The following is a 19,002-nucleotide window of genomic DNA, read 5'->3' as shown; positions in this document are numbered from 1 at the left end:
ACAACAGCTCCGGGCCTGCCCTGGGGGGAAACCTTTCCCCGCTGGGCCTAAGAAAGACTTCAGCCCCAGGAAGGGGAAATGGAACCACACGTTAGGGTCTTACTAAGCACTCAGTAAATTCTCCAGCTATCCTCAAAAAGTTAAATAAAATAAAGTCTCATGGCTTTCCTAAGAGTGCTTGGCTTCTGAGGGCAAGGGAATACTAGCCTGTTCATGGAAACAACCGAAAAGGAGGAACCTGCATCAACAGCCCCTCCCGGACTCTACCATCATCATCGTCATCATCACCATCATTATCACTATTATGGAGCTGATCCAGTAAAAGGCTTGGTATGGGCAATGATGAGGATGTGGGACAAGGACCAGGGAGGCTCAAGCTGAAGAAGCCCCCGGGGGACTTATGCCAGCCTCTCTCAGCCCAGGCCACCTCCTCTATGCCATCTTGAGGTCTTAGAATCTAATACAGTTATTGAAAATAAATCAATAAACAAATGGTTACTGATAATTTTCTGAGCTTGGGCCTCTGCCTGAACTCGAAGCTGGGTTTGCACAAAATGCTAGCTTGAATATTGTTGGCTGGCTTGTGGTCCAGGGTGGGCTGTGAACACAGTCCGAGAGTTGGGCGACCTGGTAGATCCTCTTGGCTCCAGAGGAGCTGAATTACCCCAGTGCTGGTCCTAACCTCAGCTGGATTTTCCAAGGGCAGAAATCACAATGTGTTCACCTCTGGGGGCTGAAGGTCTGGCAAGGATGGGAAGTTATGGTTCCACCAGCAACCTGGGGGCCTTTCACTCATTCCAGCCAGTTTGGAGCTGTGGAGGGTGAGAAGAACCTCTACCCTGCCGTCAGCTGGTTGGCGTCTCCACTGTCCCGGGCCCTTTTGCTTGCTTGCTGGAAATGGATGCCTCCTGTTGCACAACGCCTCCAGAGCGGCCACTCTCCTTTGCTGAAGCTGCTGCACCTCAACGGCCCGAGTCTTGGGGTCCCGGACGGACACTCAGCTGAGCCCGCAGACGGCCAAGAGAGAGGGATTTCCAGCACACCCAGGTCCCAGGGCTGTTTGGAGGTAGGAGAAGTTGGCCATTTCCCCAGGAGCCTCCCTGGTCCTTGTTCCCCTCCGGTTCCTCAGCCGGGGTGGGTGAAGGTGTGCAATGGCTGCTGGATGGGGGGAATTCTACAAGCCTTCCCCTTGGAAGGGGGACTCTTCGCAGCAGCTGAACCAAGCCAGGCAGCTGCAGGGCACAAACAAGGCGTGCTCCAGTAACTTCTTGCTGTTCTGGTGAGCAATGAAGGAGAAAGTTGGTGGCAGCTACCATTAGTAAGCACGGAGGAGTCTCCCCACGGACCACCCTGGTGCCCTGGCCTGGCGGACCTTTCATGGGTTTGCGCCACATCCTTGAGGAAGGCAGCTCCAAACCGAGCAGGTGCATTTCCACAATGCGCTCCATTTGGATCCCTTGAGCCTTGCTTAGACGTGGTTCTCTGGAGGGTGGGGGCGTTGCGTGCGGTACAAATCCACAGGATGACCAATAAAGTTAAGATAGTCATCAGCAACAAAGGCTCTGCCAATATTTTATCTACATCACACATGCAATGCACATAAAAAACGTTGATCACACCACCCTGGCTTTTTTGACCATGCTCCAGGGACACCTGCACCTGGGACTTCGCGTTAAAGTTCAGTGTACGGTGTGAGCTCAGAAGATGGGTGAATTTGGTCACCAGGTTCAAGAAGCGGCTCCCCCCGTGCGACAGGGCATTATGCCCTTCAGACCCAGGGGTGCCACGTGAGAGAAAGGGATGGGCGGAACAGCAGCAGCCAGCTGACCGAGCCCCTTGCAGGAAGCACACCAGGCAAGGGAGCAGCAGAGGTCTCCAGGCAGCCTGGGGCGGGGGGGCTCCCGGCTCAGCGTCCTTCAGCCTGTCTTGCCCTTCAGCCTCCTTCCAAGGCCCCAGGGCAAGTCCACCGAAGAAGGTGCCAGGCAGCTGTCGAGCGTTCTCGGCGGTGGCTGATGGGTCCTGGAAGAAGAGACCTAAGGGCTGCTGCCATCCTCTGTAGGAGACCTTTGGGAAAGACCCAGCTGCTCTTTCCCCCACCACTTTGGGGCTTCGATGGGGCTCGGTGCCTCCCCTACCCCTCTCCTCTGAGAACCCAGTTCTTCTTGGGGGCAGCTTTTCCATGTCCAGCTATGAGAGACCCTGGACACGCTGCAGGCTGTGTGGGCTTCTTCACTGAGCCACGTGGCTCCACAGGCCACGTCTTGGCTGGGCTCACACAACAGCCTTAAGTGGGTCAGTTGAAGACTTCATGGCTGCAGTCTTGGTTAGTTGGTGGCTTAGCATCTCGTGGGGTCCTGGCCCTTTCGGTAAGTTTGTGCTTCAGTGCAGTGTGCAGGCCTAAAAATCCCCAGACCAGGTTAGGTGCATCCCGTGTGTCTCAGCCAGTGGGGTCTGTTCCTGGCCATTCTCACTTATGGGGAAACCCCCTTGGGACGTGCCCAGGCACACCTGCTCCGAAGGCTAAAGAAATGCAGGAGATGATTTCCAAGCTCTGGAGAGAAAAGCTGGCGAGACAAACTCGAGGCCAGTTCCAAAGCCGCCACAAAGACAGGAGCTCCCAGGACTGTCATCGCTCGAACGGGACAGAAGCAAACTATGTGAAGTAGATCTGGAACATGGCCTGAGAGAAAGGAAGCCCCGACTTTCAGTCGGCCAGGCGCCCTCCTTTAATTTCCTGAATTACGGCTCCCCTCGAGGCCACGCTGGCTGGGACTTTTGGGGCACAGATTCCAATAGACGTGGAGGCCCAGGTGGGAAAGGCTGCCCTGGCAAACCTTCGGATCTGCAGGTTATGCCCGCGGGTTGGATGATGCATTTTCCTCCTCTGCTCTGAAGGCTGCTCTGTTCCCAGGGCTCCGGAGTCCGACCGGGTGCATCCTGACCTCGCTTCCTCCCCACACCCCACTGCTCGGCTCTCCAAGCTAGCAGGAGCAGGATCTGCCCAAGTGCCATCTCACCAGAGATGAGTCAGCGCTTCTGCCTACAAAAATAGACACCGCCACGTGCCTGCCAGCCTCGTAGCCAACCCCTCTGCATCCCACGCAGACATCCAACTGCCGGCGGGCAACTCAGGGAGATGGGCGGCCAGCAAGGGTTCCCCTTGCTTCGCAGGCTGACTCAAGGCTGGCAACTGCCGTCCGACTCTCTGGGAACGCTGGCGGGTGGGAGCAGAGCTTTGCCTGCCTGGGCCCTGAGCGGCTGTCGGCGGGAGACAGGCTCTCTGACCCTCCCACCGACTCTCAGGAAGGGGCCAGCAAGCAACAGCCCCCAAGAGAGGCTGAATGCCTCCTGCGAGAGCTGTCCCGGGTCCCCTTCTACCCGCTTTACAGGGGACGGGGAGGATCCTGGCCGCTGCAGGACTGCGGGCCCAGCCGAGGCCACAGCTCCAACCAAGAGCGCGGCGTCTCAGGGCAAGGCCTCTGCTGGTCACCTGCCCCTCGCCCTCTGGAGCTCATCCCCTCTGGAGCATCAGAGGCTTTGGGCCCTTTGGGGCCCTTGGGGCCCAAACCAACCCCGCTGAAGGCCAAACTCCCTGCGAGCTGCTTTCTGCTGGGGACACGCAAGGGGTCTTTCCACCCGAGTCATCTAGGCAGGCTGGCAATCAAGCAGTGCAGTCTGGACCAGCCTCGGGCTGCAAAGCTGGGCCTCTTGGAAGGCTGTGCCCAACCCCAGCCGTTCTCTGAAAAGCAGAGCTGCCCTGCCGCCCAGCCCAGCACGGTCCCCGTGATAGTTTACACAACAAGCGAAGCCCCAAATATCTAACCCACTGTGTAGGTGAATGAGGCTGCTGTCTTTCCCTGGCCCCGTCAAACATGTTGTGTGAACTGAGCCAGTGTCCCCAGCCAACTAACCCTCGCAGGCCAGAAGGACCATCCAGGCACAACGGATTTGCCTGTGCTCCATGGTGGCGTCAGAAGGCACCCCTCGCCTGGCACTGGCTTTTCTTGGGTCCCCGCAGGGCTGCTAAGCCGGGGCTGATTCTTCCTGGAGAGACCTGGCGGCACATTGCTGGGCTAGCACCACCCGTGAGGGGTGTCTGGGCACCCTTTCCCTTTTCACGAGGTTCTGAAAAAGTGAGGAAGCCTATCGGAGCCCAACCAGGCCGGCCAAAGGGCTGAGCGAGAGAGGCTGGCCCACAGTCCCCCAGCTGGCTTTGTGCCTGAAGCAAGACTAGAACTCACGGCCTCCCGGTTTCTAGCCTGGTGCTTTAACCATGATACCACACTGGCTCCCTCAGTAGCTGCCACTCTTGGCAAGACTCTCCCATCCATCAGCCCCTTGCCCTTTGCCATGGGACTGCCCACTTTACCCCCCGACTTCCTTTACTGCAATGACCTGGCTTGGGATTGGGATCACCCTGTTGTGTCCTGACATTCTCGATAAGCTCAGAAATACTCTCCGGCAGCATTCACACCCATAACCATCTTAGCTGGGCCAACTGCAGACCCCCGGGGTCTGCGTGAAACTGTTTGCTGGGTGAGGCAGGCTTGTGCACTGATGCTGCCTTGGCTGCTGCTGCTGCTGCTGCTGCCGGCTCTCCTCCTCCTCCTCCTCCCTCCCTCCTTTCTTCTTTCCAAAACAGAAGGCAGAGGGGGCTTCTGAAGCTTTGTGTGTCTCCCTGTGCAATACCGGAAGGGCTCCTGGCCCTTCGCCCCAAACGCTGCCCTCTGGTGATTCTGGGGTTTCCAGAATGGCTCTGGCTCGGGCAGGAGCAGCAAAACTTTCTCGTCGCATTTTTTCCCCCGCAAGGAGTCTTCCCTGAAGAGCACTTTCTCAAGGCACCAATATGCTTCGTCAGCCAAAATTTTACCTCTGTCAGATGGTTGCCAAGGACCAATATCTGAGGCTTTCTGGATTTTTCTGTACTACAAAAAACCCAGCTTTTCCTGAACCGCCGATCTCGTTCCTGCTGCTCTCCCACGGGGCACCTCATCTGCGCCTGGGAGAAGACGCTGCTGTGGGAGGTGGAAGCCCGCTCTGGGGGCCTGGGAGCACTGCTGAGGGTGGGGCTGTACCCTGAGCACGACAGATTTATTTACGGGAAATACGGGGTAGAAATGGGCAAAGCCTAGCACCCCATTAGTTACATCCCGCCCTCTGAGGAGCATCAAAGGCGACTGCTCCGGGCATGTGCGCCTGGGAGGGAAGGCAGAAGGAAGGGACTTCAGGCCAGCGATTGCTTGGACCCAGAGTGGGCAGAGGGAGAGGCAAGGAGGGGGCCCAGAGGGCAACTTTCACTCCCCTGACCTTGTGGTCAGCAGGTCACAAGATGCTGAAGGGCTGACACCTCCAGATGTGGGAGTTCCGGCAGCCGTGGTCCAACACATCTGAAGGGCCCGAGAAGGGGTCGGTGGCATAAGAGAATGGGTGTTTTCCCCACTGCAACCCAGTCGGGGGGCTGGTGGTTGTGCACTAATCCTCCCATTCACACTTGCCCTCAGTCCAGTTTGATCTTGCCACGTGCAAGGGTTCCTACGCGCAAACCCCGCGTGCCAGCCATCCCAGTCAGTCTCTGCTGTCTCCCGTCGCTTTGGCAGCCAGCCCATCGGGCGATGAAAGCTGCCTTCCTCAGGACCTGCGTCTTGGGCAGAAGTCGAATCCCCCCTTGGGTCTGGACAACCCATCTCCCTTATCTGGGGCCCCAAGGGAGGGGGGAGACTGCCCAGATCAGGGGCAACAGGTGGCGACGGCAGAGAGGAAGCTGCTCAGAGGACCCCACGGACTCCACAGAGGGAGCTGCCTCTAAGCCCCCCAAGCTCCTCAGTGTTAACCCAAAGAGAGCTTCACGAATGTTCAGAACGCGGGGAATGTGCGAAGCTGAACGTTTGGAGGGCGCACTTGCTTACTGATGGCGCGGAGCCGCCTCCTGCGAAGACAGCTCGTTGGCCCAGAGTCATCCTGGACAGGGGCGCTGGGAGAGAGAGTCCACCCGTGTGGCGGTGCTGGGCTCAGAGAGGCTGCTGAGGGGCTGGTGCCTCTGGCCTAACCTGGCCCTCTTTGAGACCACCACCCCGCCTTTCCCTCCAGCTCCTAGAACCGGGTGCCCTGCAGTCCCTTCCAGGCTGTTTGGCTCCTGCGGCCTCTCTCCCTTCCTGCCTTCTTTCCTCTGCAGCAATTCAATTTGCAAAATTTGCAAAAATGTAAAGTGGCCGAGGGTTGGGGAGAGAGCCCTTTTTGCAACGCGCTTCTGATCTGTTTCTTTTGGTTTGGATAACCGCAGCTCTGCTCTACACTCCGTTTAACCGGCATCGGCACGTCCTTCATTTATTCCCAGAGCCCCCTTTCAAAACAGACCCGCATCCTTCCCATCGCAAAGCAGGGAGCCAAAGGAAAGAGGCTGGGGCCGGGCCACCCAGCCAGTCCCCTGGACCGCCAGATCTACCCTCAGGGTTACTTTGTGTAACCTCCTCTTCCTCTCCTCTCAGGTGGTTCTAGGAAACAGCAGAGGCCCCTCCCCGGCCCCTCCCCCCATGCTGCAGGAGGCTTTCAGAAGGAGTCCAGCAGGGGTTTAAATGTGGGTCAGGTTGGCTGGGGGCAGGAGATTCTCGGGGCAGGAATGCCAGTTCCATCCACAGCCCCGGGCACATGGCACCAGGCTGAGAAGCGCCAGGCAAGCTTGGGGTGGCAAAGCGGCAACGCCCATCAGCCATTTCCATGAGGACTCCCGGGGCTGCCGGTCTGGCTCTGCATCTTCCGTGGGGGCTGCACCATCTGCTGCCTCTCCCAACACAAACCAGGACCCGCCCGGGCACCGGCAGGCAAAAAAGGCGACACCGTTTCCCCGCCCCTGTTCACAAGACACACGGTAGTTGGCGACCCAACGGGCATCGCTCCCATCCAAAGCCAAGAGAAGAAGGGAAGGGATGGAAGTGGCTTTCTTTGGTGTGGGACCCGCCTGATGCCAAAACGATGTCCGGGAGCTCAGAGGAAAACAAGTGAGCAGAGCCCGGTTCAGTAAATAGCCAGAAAACCCCCGAGAAATCCCTCCGGGGCAGTGTTTTTCAAACCTGGCAACTTTAAGAGGCGTGGACTTCAAGTCCCAGAATTCCCCAGCCAGCATGCTCCCTGAACCCAGATCCTCCCTGTGCGTAACCTTAGACCTCAGCCCCAGATGACCGTCACTGTCACGGCGGGTCCCACATTACTGAAACAACATCAGAAAAAAAGGCAGAACCAAGAACCGGAAAACAGCAGAAACAAAGAAGGCAGCTGTGTGGGAGCCCTTTCTCCTTGTGCGCCCGGCAGCTCCAGATGTGCTGGAACCAAGCTGCGCATTCCATTCCCTGAAGCCGGCGGCCAGCTGTTAGGCAAAGGCCCAGACAGTTTCTGCAATCTTGCAGAGAGAGCCAGCTGGCAGCCTATCCTCCAGTCACCCTCCGGGTGCAGCTCTGCTGACCGACCTTTGGATGCTACCCAGCTTTGGCACCCCTTCATCTTAGCACACAGCCGTACCCACACACCCCAAACACCATCCTGCTTTGCATAATCTGCACTCGCCACTAGGACCGATTCTGTGTCCTTGTATGACCTGAAAGCCACTTCTCATCTGGGGCAGGAAAAGGCCACGAAGAGGGCGCTGGCCCATCCACGCTGGCTCCGGCCACCACCCAGGCTTAGCGGCTGGGGCTGCCAGACACCGCGGGCTTCCCCCGAAGGCTCAGGGTCTGCTTCCCGCCCGGGCCAGCTGGCTCCCCAGCCTCGTGGTCCATCTTGCTCAGGGACTCCTGGGACATTGGCTCAAGCCCGAGGTCAGCCATGCGGAGCAGCCGAGAGGGGCAGGACAGAGGCCATTGCCCTCCTGGTCCCGGCAGAAGAGTCGGCCCAAGCAGGAAAGGGTCCACCAAGCAGGCTGAGAGCTAGCAGAGACTGGGAGAAGCGGACTTTTCCCTTCCCGATATTCAACAGGAGTATCAACAAAGTCAAGACGGCGGCCACGACGGTGCGATTGAAGCTCTCCCATTCTTACCATCTTGACCTTTTTGACCGTACCCTGCAGACACCCCTGAAAAAAGCCTGTGAACCGCCGACCAATATGGAGAGCAGGGGCTCATTTATGCGCAGACCTCGCATAACTGATTACCAAGCTGTGAATCCACCCAAACGTTCGGACTGCAAGGAAAGGCCGCGTTCAGCTCCCCTCCTTAAGGAATGAGATCTGTGGGGGGCTGGCAGGGCCTCTTCCTAAATAAACAAATGAAAACGAAAGGGGAGGGAAGAGAGAACAGAGCACGTTTAAAAGATACGGAAACGAAAGGGAGTTTGCCAAATATTTCTCTACACCGCCATCCCAGCTGTGTCTGTCTAGACTGTGCTGAACTACAGTTCCCAGGATCCTTGGCTGCTGGCCACACTCACAGGAGCTGGAATGCAGGTACGCAAATCCGCCGCCTCCAACAGAAGTAGATTGCTGGTGCAGATTACTTGCAGGTACTACGCTTGATCTCGGCAGAGAAGCAATAGGTTTTCTTATTTAATCTTATGACTTCATTACCCATACAACCTTGCGGTTTTTTAAATTTAAGTTTTGCTTTTCTGTCTGTCCCTCGAGCTTGAACTTTGCTGAGTCTGCACCCCTCGCGTGGTCTCAGCTTCTTAAGAGGGGTCCCGGTGGGGGAAGCCCAGCGCTTCCCCTTGCACACTTTCCCACGGCTGCTGGCCAGGTGGGCTGCGGTGTGCAAGGCCCTTAGAGTCAGAACCGCTTCCAACAGTTGAAACGGGCTGTTCTGTGGGCTGCTTCATCGGAGGCGTTTGATCCCGAAGTGGCTCGTGAGAACACCAGGCCCCACCTGGAGGGCTCCGTTCTCCAGGAAAGAGGGAGGGGCAGGGGAAGGGCTGGAAAAGCCCCCCGCTCTGCTTAGCCTGTGGGAGAGGTGGTGGCCCAGGAAGGAGAAGGAGAGAAGCCCAAGACCAGGCTGCATGTCCTCCACCCACCAACCTGCAAGGGTTGCAAAGAAGTATCTGGCCTCTCTGGGTCAACCAACCGCTGGATCCACAAGGCGCCCTTAGAAAGGAAGATCTCTGTGTGTGTAATCTACAAACTCATTAACTGCCCTGGGAAACACTGGTCCCGCAAAGACGCTCTTATTTGCAAATTACACTGGGTCACCTCCAGCCGGATTTCCTTCGGATCCCTTTCAGATCAGGACTGAACCAGGCTGTCCTGGCACATCTGAAGTCAGACGCTGGAACTGTGGGGCTTGCCCAGCTCCGGCATTTTCTGCCATCTTAGAGTGGGTTGCAGGCAACCCGGGCATCCCCTTTTGGCAATTCTCTTTGATGCTTCCACTCTGCCGCGCCGCAGCAAGGTCCATTGGCAGAAGCGAGGGGCTTTGCAGAAAGCCACAGCAAACAGAATGGATAACGAAGTCCCGGCGAAAGGAAGAGACTCAAGTGGGAAGCAGCCAGAATAAACCCGAAGCTGCTCGCAGGAATGAGTCGCTTGCTTAGGAACGCCGGGGCAGGAGCACAGGCGAGGGACATGCACGCGGATCCTCACATGCTCCGGCCTGCATCCCTGCTCTCTCCTGAACCGGGGGAGACCCAGTAAGGGGGAGACTTTTCCGGAGAACCATCATCCACCGCTCAAGCACCATCCGATGCAGTCCTCGCCGCCTTCTGCTGTAAGAGTCAACAGCTGCGGTTCAGGCAACGCCAATGGAAAGGCAGAGGGCGGTCCTGGGAGCAAGAGTCCCCCTTTGGATCTGTCCGAGGTCCTGAAGGCCCCAGCAGCCCCAGGCCTTTGGCAGTCCCAGGGATGAGACGCCGGCCCATTAAGCAAAGTGGTTTGCTTCAGCTCGGCACGGGCCCAGAAGCCGTGGATTGGGGGAGTTCGTTTCCACCACCTCTCCAATTTCAAAAGTGGATAAAAATAGAGTAACACAGATCTTTCAATTAATTGACCTTCCGTGCAATTACAGAAATGAAAAGTGGGCCTGTGCCAAACCACAGAAGCTTATAGACTAGAGCCTATGTGGAGTCGTTCAGTGCTCTTTGGCTGACACCAGACGGGGACTGAGCAAACGTCTTGTCCTTCCCATCCCTCGGCTGGGATAGAAGCACTCCCGTTCCCTAAACGGAATCCCTTCTAGGGGAAGAAGGGGGTTTCTGCTCTGTTTCCCCCAGGCTAGCAGGCAGGCAACGATGGCCTTGCTTAAGCCCCCTGTGGACATTGTCTACCTGACCAGCCAGTGAAAATCTGCTCTTCTGGAGAGGGCCACAGACCACCCTGGGAACCCAAAGGCATCACCTGTTGGCAGATGGACACTGTCACCAAAGATCAGAGGAAGTCCTTGTGGATCAGGAGTTCCCCCTGCTCCCATTTCCTCCAATACACATGCCTTGATGTACTGCTATCAATGTGTCCTCTCTCTGGCCTACCATCTAAGAGAAGCAGCCTCAGATTTTGGGGTCCTTCCTTGTGGGCGAAGTGCTCTACCCATTTCCTTCCAGCTCTCTGTCCCAGCTTGGAAAGTTAGGACCAGCCTGGGAGACCAGTCTGTTTAGTTTAGTGGGGCTCAGCTGAGCAACAGCCCGGTAGGCACTCACCCTTCCTTGTCTTTCTTATTGGAAAGGATGGCTCAGTTGTGGCCAAGGAAGCCCACAAGCTTCTTTGACAAGGAGAAGCAGGAAACGGGCAGCCCAGGCAGGTCAAGAAGAGCTATGGGAGTCCCCTGTAGGCCTCTGTGGGAGGGACTTTGCATCTGGCTCAGCTGATGGTTCTCTTTTGAGCATCTGCTGAAAAACGGGAGGCAGCAGCCAGCCTCACAGGGTTGTCGTAAGAGGGAAAGAACACTTTCCAACCCAAGTGGGAGAAAGGGCTGCATCTAAAGTGGGATCAAGCCATGAAGGCACTAGAATGAAGGGATTAGATCCAAGTCCCCATTTGCCTGATCAAGGGCCAGGGAGAAGAGTGTTGGTTCTTAATGTCCATCAGGCTGAAGGATGAAAGACTGCAGCCTTCTTAAAAGGGCTCCAGGTAAAAACAGCTGGAGAAGCTGCAGACAAGAATGTGTCTGCTGCGTGAGAGAGAGTGAGAGCAGCACCCCAGAGGCTGGGAGGGATAGGAGAAGACCTCTGGGAGGCTTCCTGCTATTGTCCTTCCACAAGCACGGAGGCCCCTCATTCGTGGACATCACAGTCCAACAGTCAAGCTCCCGCTTGCTCTTGTCCCCGCTGGATTTCTCTCCAGAGCTCAAGGAAAGAACAATGAGCAGGCTAGCTGCCCTCGGGGGGACGGGAATGTGCCATGGCTGCTCCAAACAGGCCAGAGAAGACTGGGAAGAGGCTGGACACCGCCTTTATTCCACTTGCCGGGCCGGTCAAGTGGAGATCTTGCCCCGAGTCTGCGTGGAATCAGTTGAAGAGCCTTCAACATTTCTCCTGGTGGATGGGGACCCTTTGGATAACGGGACACGAAGACCAAGAGGGTGAGCGTCCGAGCTCGGATGGAGAGAATGGCCAGAAGAGGCTTGAGCAGAGCCACCCCTCCGCCTGTCTGCCAGGGGGCCCGGAGACTCGGCTATTCTTTCTACCGAGGAAAGATCAAACACAGAGCACTGAAGGACAGGCTGTCAGTCTCCAAAACCATCTGCACCATTTGAGCCCAAGCTTTACAATGGGCTAGGGATGGCTTTTAAGGGAACAAATATACGTTATTCTTAGGAGTGGGTTCAGGGTGCACAGTGTTGCCTCCTGCCTGCCTCCTGTCCATTGTGCACTTTGCTACTTTGGGGACTGGCTCGAAATTCAGCCTCCGTAGAAACAGCATCTTTTCCTTCTGAATACTGCAGGCTTTAAAAAACTCCACCAGTTGGAATTGGCACATGGACTTCCACTCATTTTTTAAAAAATATTCAGGAGTTCCTTCTTGTGCTACTCCATCTGTAGAGCTGGTTCTTTGCACTGAGGCTTCTTCCTTCCTTGCACACAGACCGACCACAGGCCACTTTGCGAACAAGGCTGAATGACCCTCTGCTCTGCCCTTGGCTGTCTGGCACCAGAAAATGCCCCCTCCAGTCTCTCTGCCTGTTTGGGGAGGGGAGGGAGGCTCAGTGCCTATCCGAGTCTCCCCTTGGCCAGCATTCCTCCCCCTCGCAATTCAGGGCGAAGGCGGTTTCTTAAAGCTTCTGTCGGGTGGGGGACAGGGGGCTCTTCCGCCATCGCCAACCTGCTTGATGGGATGCCAAGGAGGGTTTCTTGGGCAGCCGGTGGGAACCAGGAGGTCTAGCCACCGGCATTGCAACTGCTGCTTTCATGAATGTGCTTTTCATTTTTATATTATTGCTAGCCAATCTGAGCACCATTTTTGAGAAGGAAAAGGAAAAGGAAAAGGAAAAGGAGGAGGAGGAGGGGGAGGGGGAGGGGGAGGGGGAGGGGGAGGGGGAGACAATGCCATGAATCCACTGGATCAGGAAAGAACTGTGCATCCGTTTACAGGCCTGACTGAAGCCAAAGAGGCCGGCCTCCAACATCCTTCCCTGGGCTCCCTGAGACCCCCCCCCTTTCTCCAGGGGGAGCCAGCCTCTCTTTGGGGAGCTCCAGGCCAATCACCTCAGTGGCTGAGCCTCTGTGCGGCTCCCTTGCTCCAGACACTTCTGCCGGGGAAGAAGCGGGGGGCGGGTGGAGGGCATGGAGCCGAGCACTTGGCTGCCTGGCTGGCAACGTAAAGCCCCGCGGCCCGCTCTCCCCTAACTGCAGCAAGGGCAAGGAAACTGATGCCTCTTGAGGCAAAGCGGGAAGGGGCAGAGAAGCTCACTTGTTAGAAGGAAGGAACCGAGTGGCGGGAAGAAGAGAAGGCCGTGGCGGGGGCTGAAGGGAAGGTCTCCCTCCCCTTCGTACTACCATGAAAGGGAATCAGTGAATCTCTATTTTCTTGCCAGAAAGGCCTCCAGCTGTCACTTGCTTGCTCCGTCCCCAGCCAGCGAGCCAAAGGCCAAGCCCCGGAAGGGAGCTGGGCATTCCTGCCAGCGTGCCAAGGCCAGGACGCCCCGAGCCGAGGGGGTGGGGCTTGGGAGGAGGGCGATATTTCTGCAGGGCTCCCTCTCGGATGCCTTCTGGAGAGAAGTGTATCCAGAAATACACTGCCAAGCCGACGAGCTTTGACAGCAAGCAAGAGGGTGTCTCAGCGATCCCCGCCCGCCCACTGCCACCCAATCGATATCCTGACGCTCAAAGGCTGCCATCTCCAGGTCCAAGAGAGAGGGGGAAAGCGTCTCTGGACCACAGATGGCAGCCTTTTCACCTGTTGGGCTACTGCTCCCATCACGCCCGTGGCCTTGGTGGGTGGGAATTATGGGCACTGGAGTCCCACCCATCTGCAGGGTGTCCATTTGTGAAGAGCTGCTGAACATCATTGGTTCTCAGACCTCAGAAACAAGGGCAGGTTATGCATCCTCCAGCAAACGGTGCCCTTGGTCTGGCTTCACCCAACAGGCTGAACCCACAACCTGGCTTTGGAAAACATGGCTGCTTTTGCCCAGAATATCTCACTCCTAAACAAGATACCCCACTGGAGAGCAACTTTCTCAGCATCTGCCAAGACAATGTCTAGGTTCCCAGAACGGGCTGAACAGTGCACTACCAAACCTCACTTCAGCAAAACACTAATGAAGAGTAACTACAGGTAGTCCTTGTTCAGCAACTGCCTCACTTAGCAATCGTTCGCAGTTACGACGGTGATGAAAAAGTAACTTTGTGATCATTCCTCACATTTACAACCACCCCTCACATCTACAACTTTCGCAGGTCTGTAAAGCCAAGGAAAGCTGAAGTCTGCCTGTTGCTTGCTTCTCTGGCCAGCTGTCTCAGCCTCCCCGCCTTGCTTGCATGCTGCCGGCCCCCTCAGCTCAGGAAGGACTTTGAGGCGGGGACTCGTGGGACCCTCAGCCAGCACAGCCGCCAGGGCCGGCGGGGTCAGCTGCAGCATCAAGGAGCTCCCTGGGCTGCCAAAGGCCACAAAGGGAGGGTGGCCAGGTGGCCCAGTGTGCTTTATGGGGGTCCCTTTGTATTAGAAGCTCCAGCCGCCCCCCCTCTGCCCCACTCAGGAGCCCAAAGCAGCGAGCAGCAAGGGGGCACCTCACATCCACAAGGCAAGGAGTGGCGGTGGAAACAGTCGATATTATTGCAAGGCAGAAAATCTCTGACTGCATGACTTGCTTTAGTCTCCCACCCTTCATCAGGAACTCAGGCTGGCACACCAAGGCCTTCTGCTCCCATCTCACAACCTCAACAGCCCAGGGTGGGGTGGGGCAGGCTTGGAGGGGGTGACTTGCCTAAGTCCACTCTGGGCTAGGTAAGGACTCGAAACAGGGACTCCCCTGCCCAGCGCTCTGGCCACCACACTGCCCTGACCCTTTGCCAAAGGCCTGATGGAGGCACCCCATTTCTATCCGCTGGGCAAATGGGGGTCATGCTGGGGACAGAAATTCCCTGGGTGGATCATCCCAAGTGAGTTTAGCCCACAAATGTTGATGTACATAAAAACCTGAGACCAAAATATAATACGCCTGTGAGACTCTGACCCTCCTCTACTGAGAGGGTCCCTCCATGCACTGTTTTGCTCCTACAAGCAGCACTACCCTCTGGGTGACAGTGGGGCCACCTCAAATGGGATATCTCCAGGCCCCAGAAGACCACCGAGAAGACCACTGGAGAAGAGAGGGGCTCTCTCTGCACCAGCAGAGGTGAGAGAGAAGGACTTTCTTGTTTTGTGGCCCCCCAAATTGGAACTGGATGGCCTCAATGCCTCTCAGGTAGCATGGCCTGGAGGTGTTTTCTCCTCAAGGCTCTTCTGACCATGTGATGCACCAACCTTTCAATAGCTCTTCTGGGCATGGTTACTGCAACATCTTTGTGGAAAGTCAACACAAAATCTGATATAAAATCAGTATGAAAAGCCCTGTGACTTTAATCAACTCCTTTAATGAAAAAGAGTTTGACAGCTCTCCAGGACCACAATATTCAGCATATCTGGGCAAGGGATAGTCCAAAACCTGCCTTGCATCACTGCTGAATGATGCATCCATGAGGCATTTCTGAGAATATTTTTTTCTGATAATATCTGCAACATTAACTCAATGCAAACCTTTAACTCGGTGCAGTTTTGATGGAAAAGAGCACAGTGTCAGTGGGCAAAGTGGCAATAATTGGTGATGGAGTAAATAAAAGAGGGTTCTTAGGAACAGACTCTGAAATTGGCATTCACTTCCCAGTGACGCTCCCCTCCGCACTGAGCACAGCCAGCCTCGTACCACTGAAAACAGAAGTTCCTCTGCCGCACGATGCACGCTGAAGAAAAGTGTGCTGGAAAAGTTCCCTGACTTCTCGGAGGACCACTCCGAGACCAGACCCCCATCACTGAAGTTGTCTCCTTGCAGCCGCTGGGGCTTATGGAGTGGGGCAGGCAGGATTTGGGCAGCTCCAGGTTCTGGGCAGAAGCCCCTGTCCATATGAGAGGCGAGGGACTGGCTCCTGAGCATCCTGCTGTCCAACTCCTTCCCCCCGTTTGGCTCAACATGTCCCCCTCAGGTCCATTAATGGATGCTGGGGGCGGGCCCAAATGCTTGCTTGGCCAATGGGCAGCTTAGCCTTGCTTGGCCTTTTTCAGGGGGTTGCTGAAGGAAGGAAAACAGAAGAAGTGGGGGAGGACAAGGAGCCTCGTGAGGGCCAGCGTTGCTCGAGGGCCTGCCCTGGCTGATGCAGCGGGACCCTCCTCTGACCAGGCGGAGGGAGCGCTTTTGTGACGGGCCCACGCCCTGCGGGGCGATGGAAATACAAATCCAGCCCTCTGGGTGGCATCGGCCTCAGGAGAAGCTACCCACCTGGATCTTCCAAGGGTGGGAGCCCTGTTTTGAAAAGGGGCAGATTGCCTGCCTGCCAGCCTCCCCTCCTGGGCTGGAGGCTCCATCTGGATGCACCGGCCCTGCAGGGAGATCGCTTCCTCACTCTGCTGGCTTGGCATCTGCCACCTGGGCTGCTCTCGCAGCAACCGCAGCTTCCAGCTTTGATTAAAAGTTCCTGGGCTCCCTGTCCTCCCTCACAAGGGAGGGAAACGATTCCCGTCCCCCAGCCTTGGACCCCCATTGAGCCAAGCTGGCCGTGCTGCTCTGGCCTCAAAGGGAAGGCGCGCCTCCTTCGTTTGACTCCGCCCACGGCAGCCCAATTTCAGCCGTTCCGGCACGCACGTGCCCCCCGGCCCGGGGGAGAAGCTTCCCCAGGTGGAGCCAGGCAGCAGCCTTGGGGAGGAGATGCCCCAGGGGGCCAGCCAGTCCCTCACTGGGAGCAGGGCTGCTCCCGGCTCACCCTTCAGACCCCCAAAAGACCACGGCAAAGGGAGCCGGGGCTCGGCCGCAGATCTGGGGGTCCCTCGAGGCTTGCCTGGCTCCGCACATCCCTTCTCTCTTGCCCCTGGAAATGGGGCTCCCTTGAGTGGGAGGGGGTCTGGCTGCCGCAGGGGAGGGACTGCAGAGGACCACCTCCTGCTCGGCCCAGCCCAGCCCAGCCACTGGCCTCCGGGTACTGGCCGGTGGGATGAAGCAAAGGCAGCCAGGGGATCCCTCTCCCTTGAGGGGCAGGCAAGATCGAGGCGGTCGCTTACCTTCGTGTGCAGCTTGGCAAACTGCTTGTCGTCCAGCAGGGTCTGGGAGTAGACTCGCCTCTTGTAGCGGAACTGGGGCGGAAGCAAAGGGAGGAAGAAGCGTCAGCCCCCGGCCTCCGCGTCCGCGCCAGGTGCGTCGGGCGGCCCCTGGCCGGGGTGGAACTCGCTGCTGCAAGGGCCGCCACCAAGGAAGAATCGTAGCCGGGCCGCGTCACGGCCCACGCCTTCTTCTGACGGCAGCTACTTAGCAGCGCACTGCTTCAGGAGATTTGGGAGGCCAGTCAACGGTATACCCAGTGACTGAACCACTCCGACCACCCCAGGCCCTCTGCAGACCCACCGCTTCCCCTCCCACTAAGTCCCAGCACCTCCCCTTCTCAAGGCCCGCGGAGGGCCATGGCCGCCCCAGCGCTTGCTGACTGGAAGGCAGCTAGTGAACACCCTGCAATAAAAAGGGTGCGTTTTGAAGGCCCCTTGCTCCAAGCTTTGGTTCCCCTTGGCTATCAAAGGCTCAGAGGAGGGCAACAGCCCACCTTCTAGAGGGTCTCAGGCTGTGAGGGAGATGCCTGAGGAGGCTTCGAAAGAGGGGAGGGAGGGACGGTGGGCGCGAAGCTACGGGTGCACAGTGGACACCTCAAGAACACCCTCCTTCCAACCATGCACGTCTTGGCTGAGCAAGCGTGACTCCTACTGATAGTGCTCACGGAACGGAGGCCACGGGGAACCAGAAGGGGCGACGGCTTAATCTGCTCTTCGCAGGAGATGCGTGAGAAGCGGGAAGCTGAAGGCAGAGGCCCTGGGGGTCAGCGGCTCCTGCGTCTGAGAAAGTGGTGTTCTGGGCGCATGGCCACGGCCTCAGCTGAAGAGGAGGAGGAAGATGGCCGCTGATCCTGCCTAGCCTGCCGGGCCCGTTCAACCAGGCCCAGGATTGGTCCTTCCTAGCGGGGTCTCTGGGCCCCGGGCTTGACTGGGACTCACTTAGTGCAGCCTCAAATATCCGAAGGTAAAGAAGAGCTGCTATGAAGTGGTGTGCCCTTGGAAAGGAGGTCCACTTGAGGGTGCCTTGGTGCGCCTGGATGGCCTTGCTGCCAGATCGGGATGGAGGTATCCCAGCTGATAAGACAGGATACCGAGCCCCGCTGTGATGAATCTGGGAGGGGCTCCTCCACGGAAGCAACCCTTAACAGCCTGCGAGGCTTTGCAGCTGGGGCATCTTGGACCCTGGCAGACCTCCCTGGTTTGCTGACTCTTCTGCCTGGACCCCAGCTTGGCTCTCCTGTTTTCACCTCTGGGAAATTTCAGATAGATTTTAACTCTTATTCTGGAATTTACTGTTAAAATTACATAGTATTTGTCCTATTTTAATACACGCACCTTACTGGGAAAATTTCGGGGTGGAGGACAATTGATCAATTAGAGAAATAAAGTAAAATAAACAAAGGTAGGTATGTTGGGGTCAAGCTTTTGGGAGATATGTATGTCAAAATCTTGATCTTGGGAAAGGGAACCATTCTAGGTGTTAGTCAGTTTTGAACACGCATCTTCTGGGTTCTCTCGCAATGCAGCATAAAGTAATTTGCAGAATTTACTTCCTGTAGCACAGCTTCCCCATGGTGAAGTGAGCTTTTAGATCTCACAGGTGCAAATAAGATATCATGCACCCCTACACGGACTCCGCCAAAATCACAGAGGCACATCAGAGGCATTCGAACGCTCTCCCAGACACACCACTTGGAGAAAGACTCGGCTCTCCCCTCCTGTGGCTAACTTCCTAAATTTAGCAGGGAGGTAAATTGCTGTTTTGCAGCAGCCCTGAAAACGTGCATCAGGCAGGGGTGGCATTTTAGCACTGACAATTTGAAAAGGAACCGGCACCGGGCCTATTTGTTGCTCCACGAGGAGCACTTTACGGGCCCCGTTGGCGACAGCAGGCACCTGACTGCCCGCCTGGCCACTGCCTCAGAGAGGGGCCTGGAAGGTGGGGAAGGGAACAGCTATTGTGGGAAGGAACCACAAGAGAGAACCTCAAAGGGAAAGTCCCAGCTGCAGCCGGTAGCCCCTCACGATCCTTTGCCACAACGTTCACGGCTGCACAAGGCTCGGGGAGGTGCCGGGCCAGAGCCAGCCAGCCAGGTTCTCCCCTGCTAGTGCTAAATGCAAAAGTTCTCTTTGAAGTGGGGCTTTCAGTAGCTGCTTGAGGCCAGCAGAAGAATTAACCATCACCAAGGAACCCACAGCAGCAAGGGGTCAAATGGGGCAATTCCGTTTATAGCCAGACCCATCCCACTTATTCAGAACAAGGAATCGGGAGCAAGATCCTTCCGGTCAGGAGTTCTGCTGGACAGAAA

The 19,002-nt window shown here is 56.8% G+C and overlaps 1 protein-coding gene across 5 annotated transcripts in view; it reads right to left on the bottom strand.

The window, feature by feature from the left end:
• The window catches only part of SHANK3 (SH3 and multiple ankyrin repeat domains 3), a 317,497-nt gene that overhangs the window by 201,649 nt on the left and 96,846 nt on the right, over positions 1–19,002 (bottom strand). For all 5 annotated transcript variants that reach the window (XR_015793568.1, XR_015793567.1, XM_088129075.1 and 2 more), the window contains one exon: positions 16,655–16,726. Coding sequence is in view for 3 of the 5 variants with exons in the window: in XM_088129075.1 (XP_087985201.1) it covers positions 16,655–16,726 (72 nt within the window). In the remaining 2 variants the exon portion in view is untranslated. The remainder of the gene's footprint in view (positions 1–16,654; positions 16,727–19,002) is intronic.

Source organism: Python bivittatus, unplaced genomic scaffold, assembly GCF_059951505.1.
Source record: "Python bivittatus isolate LINGU-HERP-01145 unplaced genomic scaffold, Pbiv_v1 ctg000730_np1212, whole genome shotgun sequence".
In the NCBI taxonomy this organism is placed as follows: Eukaryota; Metazoa; Chordata; class Lepidosauria; order Squamata; family Pythonidae; genus Python; species Python bivittatus.
Note: the sequence above shows the minus strand (reverse complement) of the source record. Positions and strands in the feature narration are given on the sequence as shown.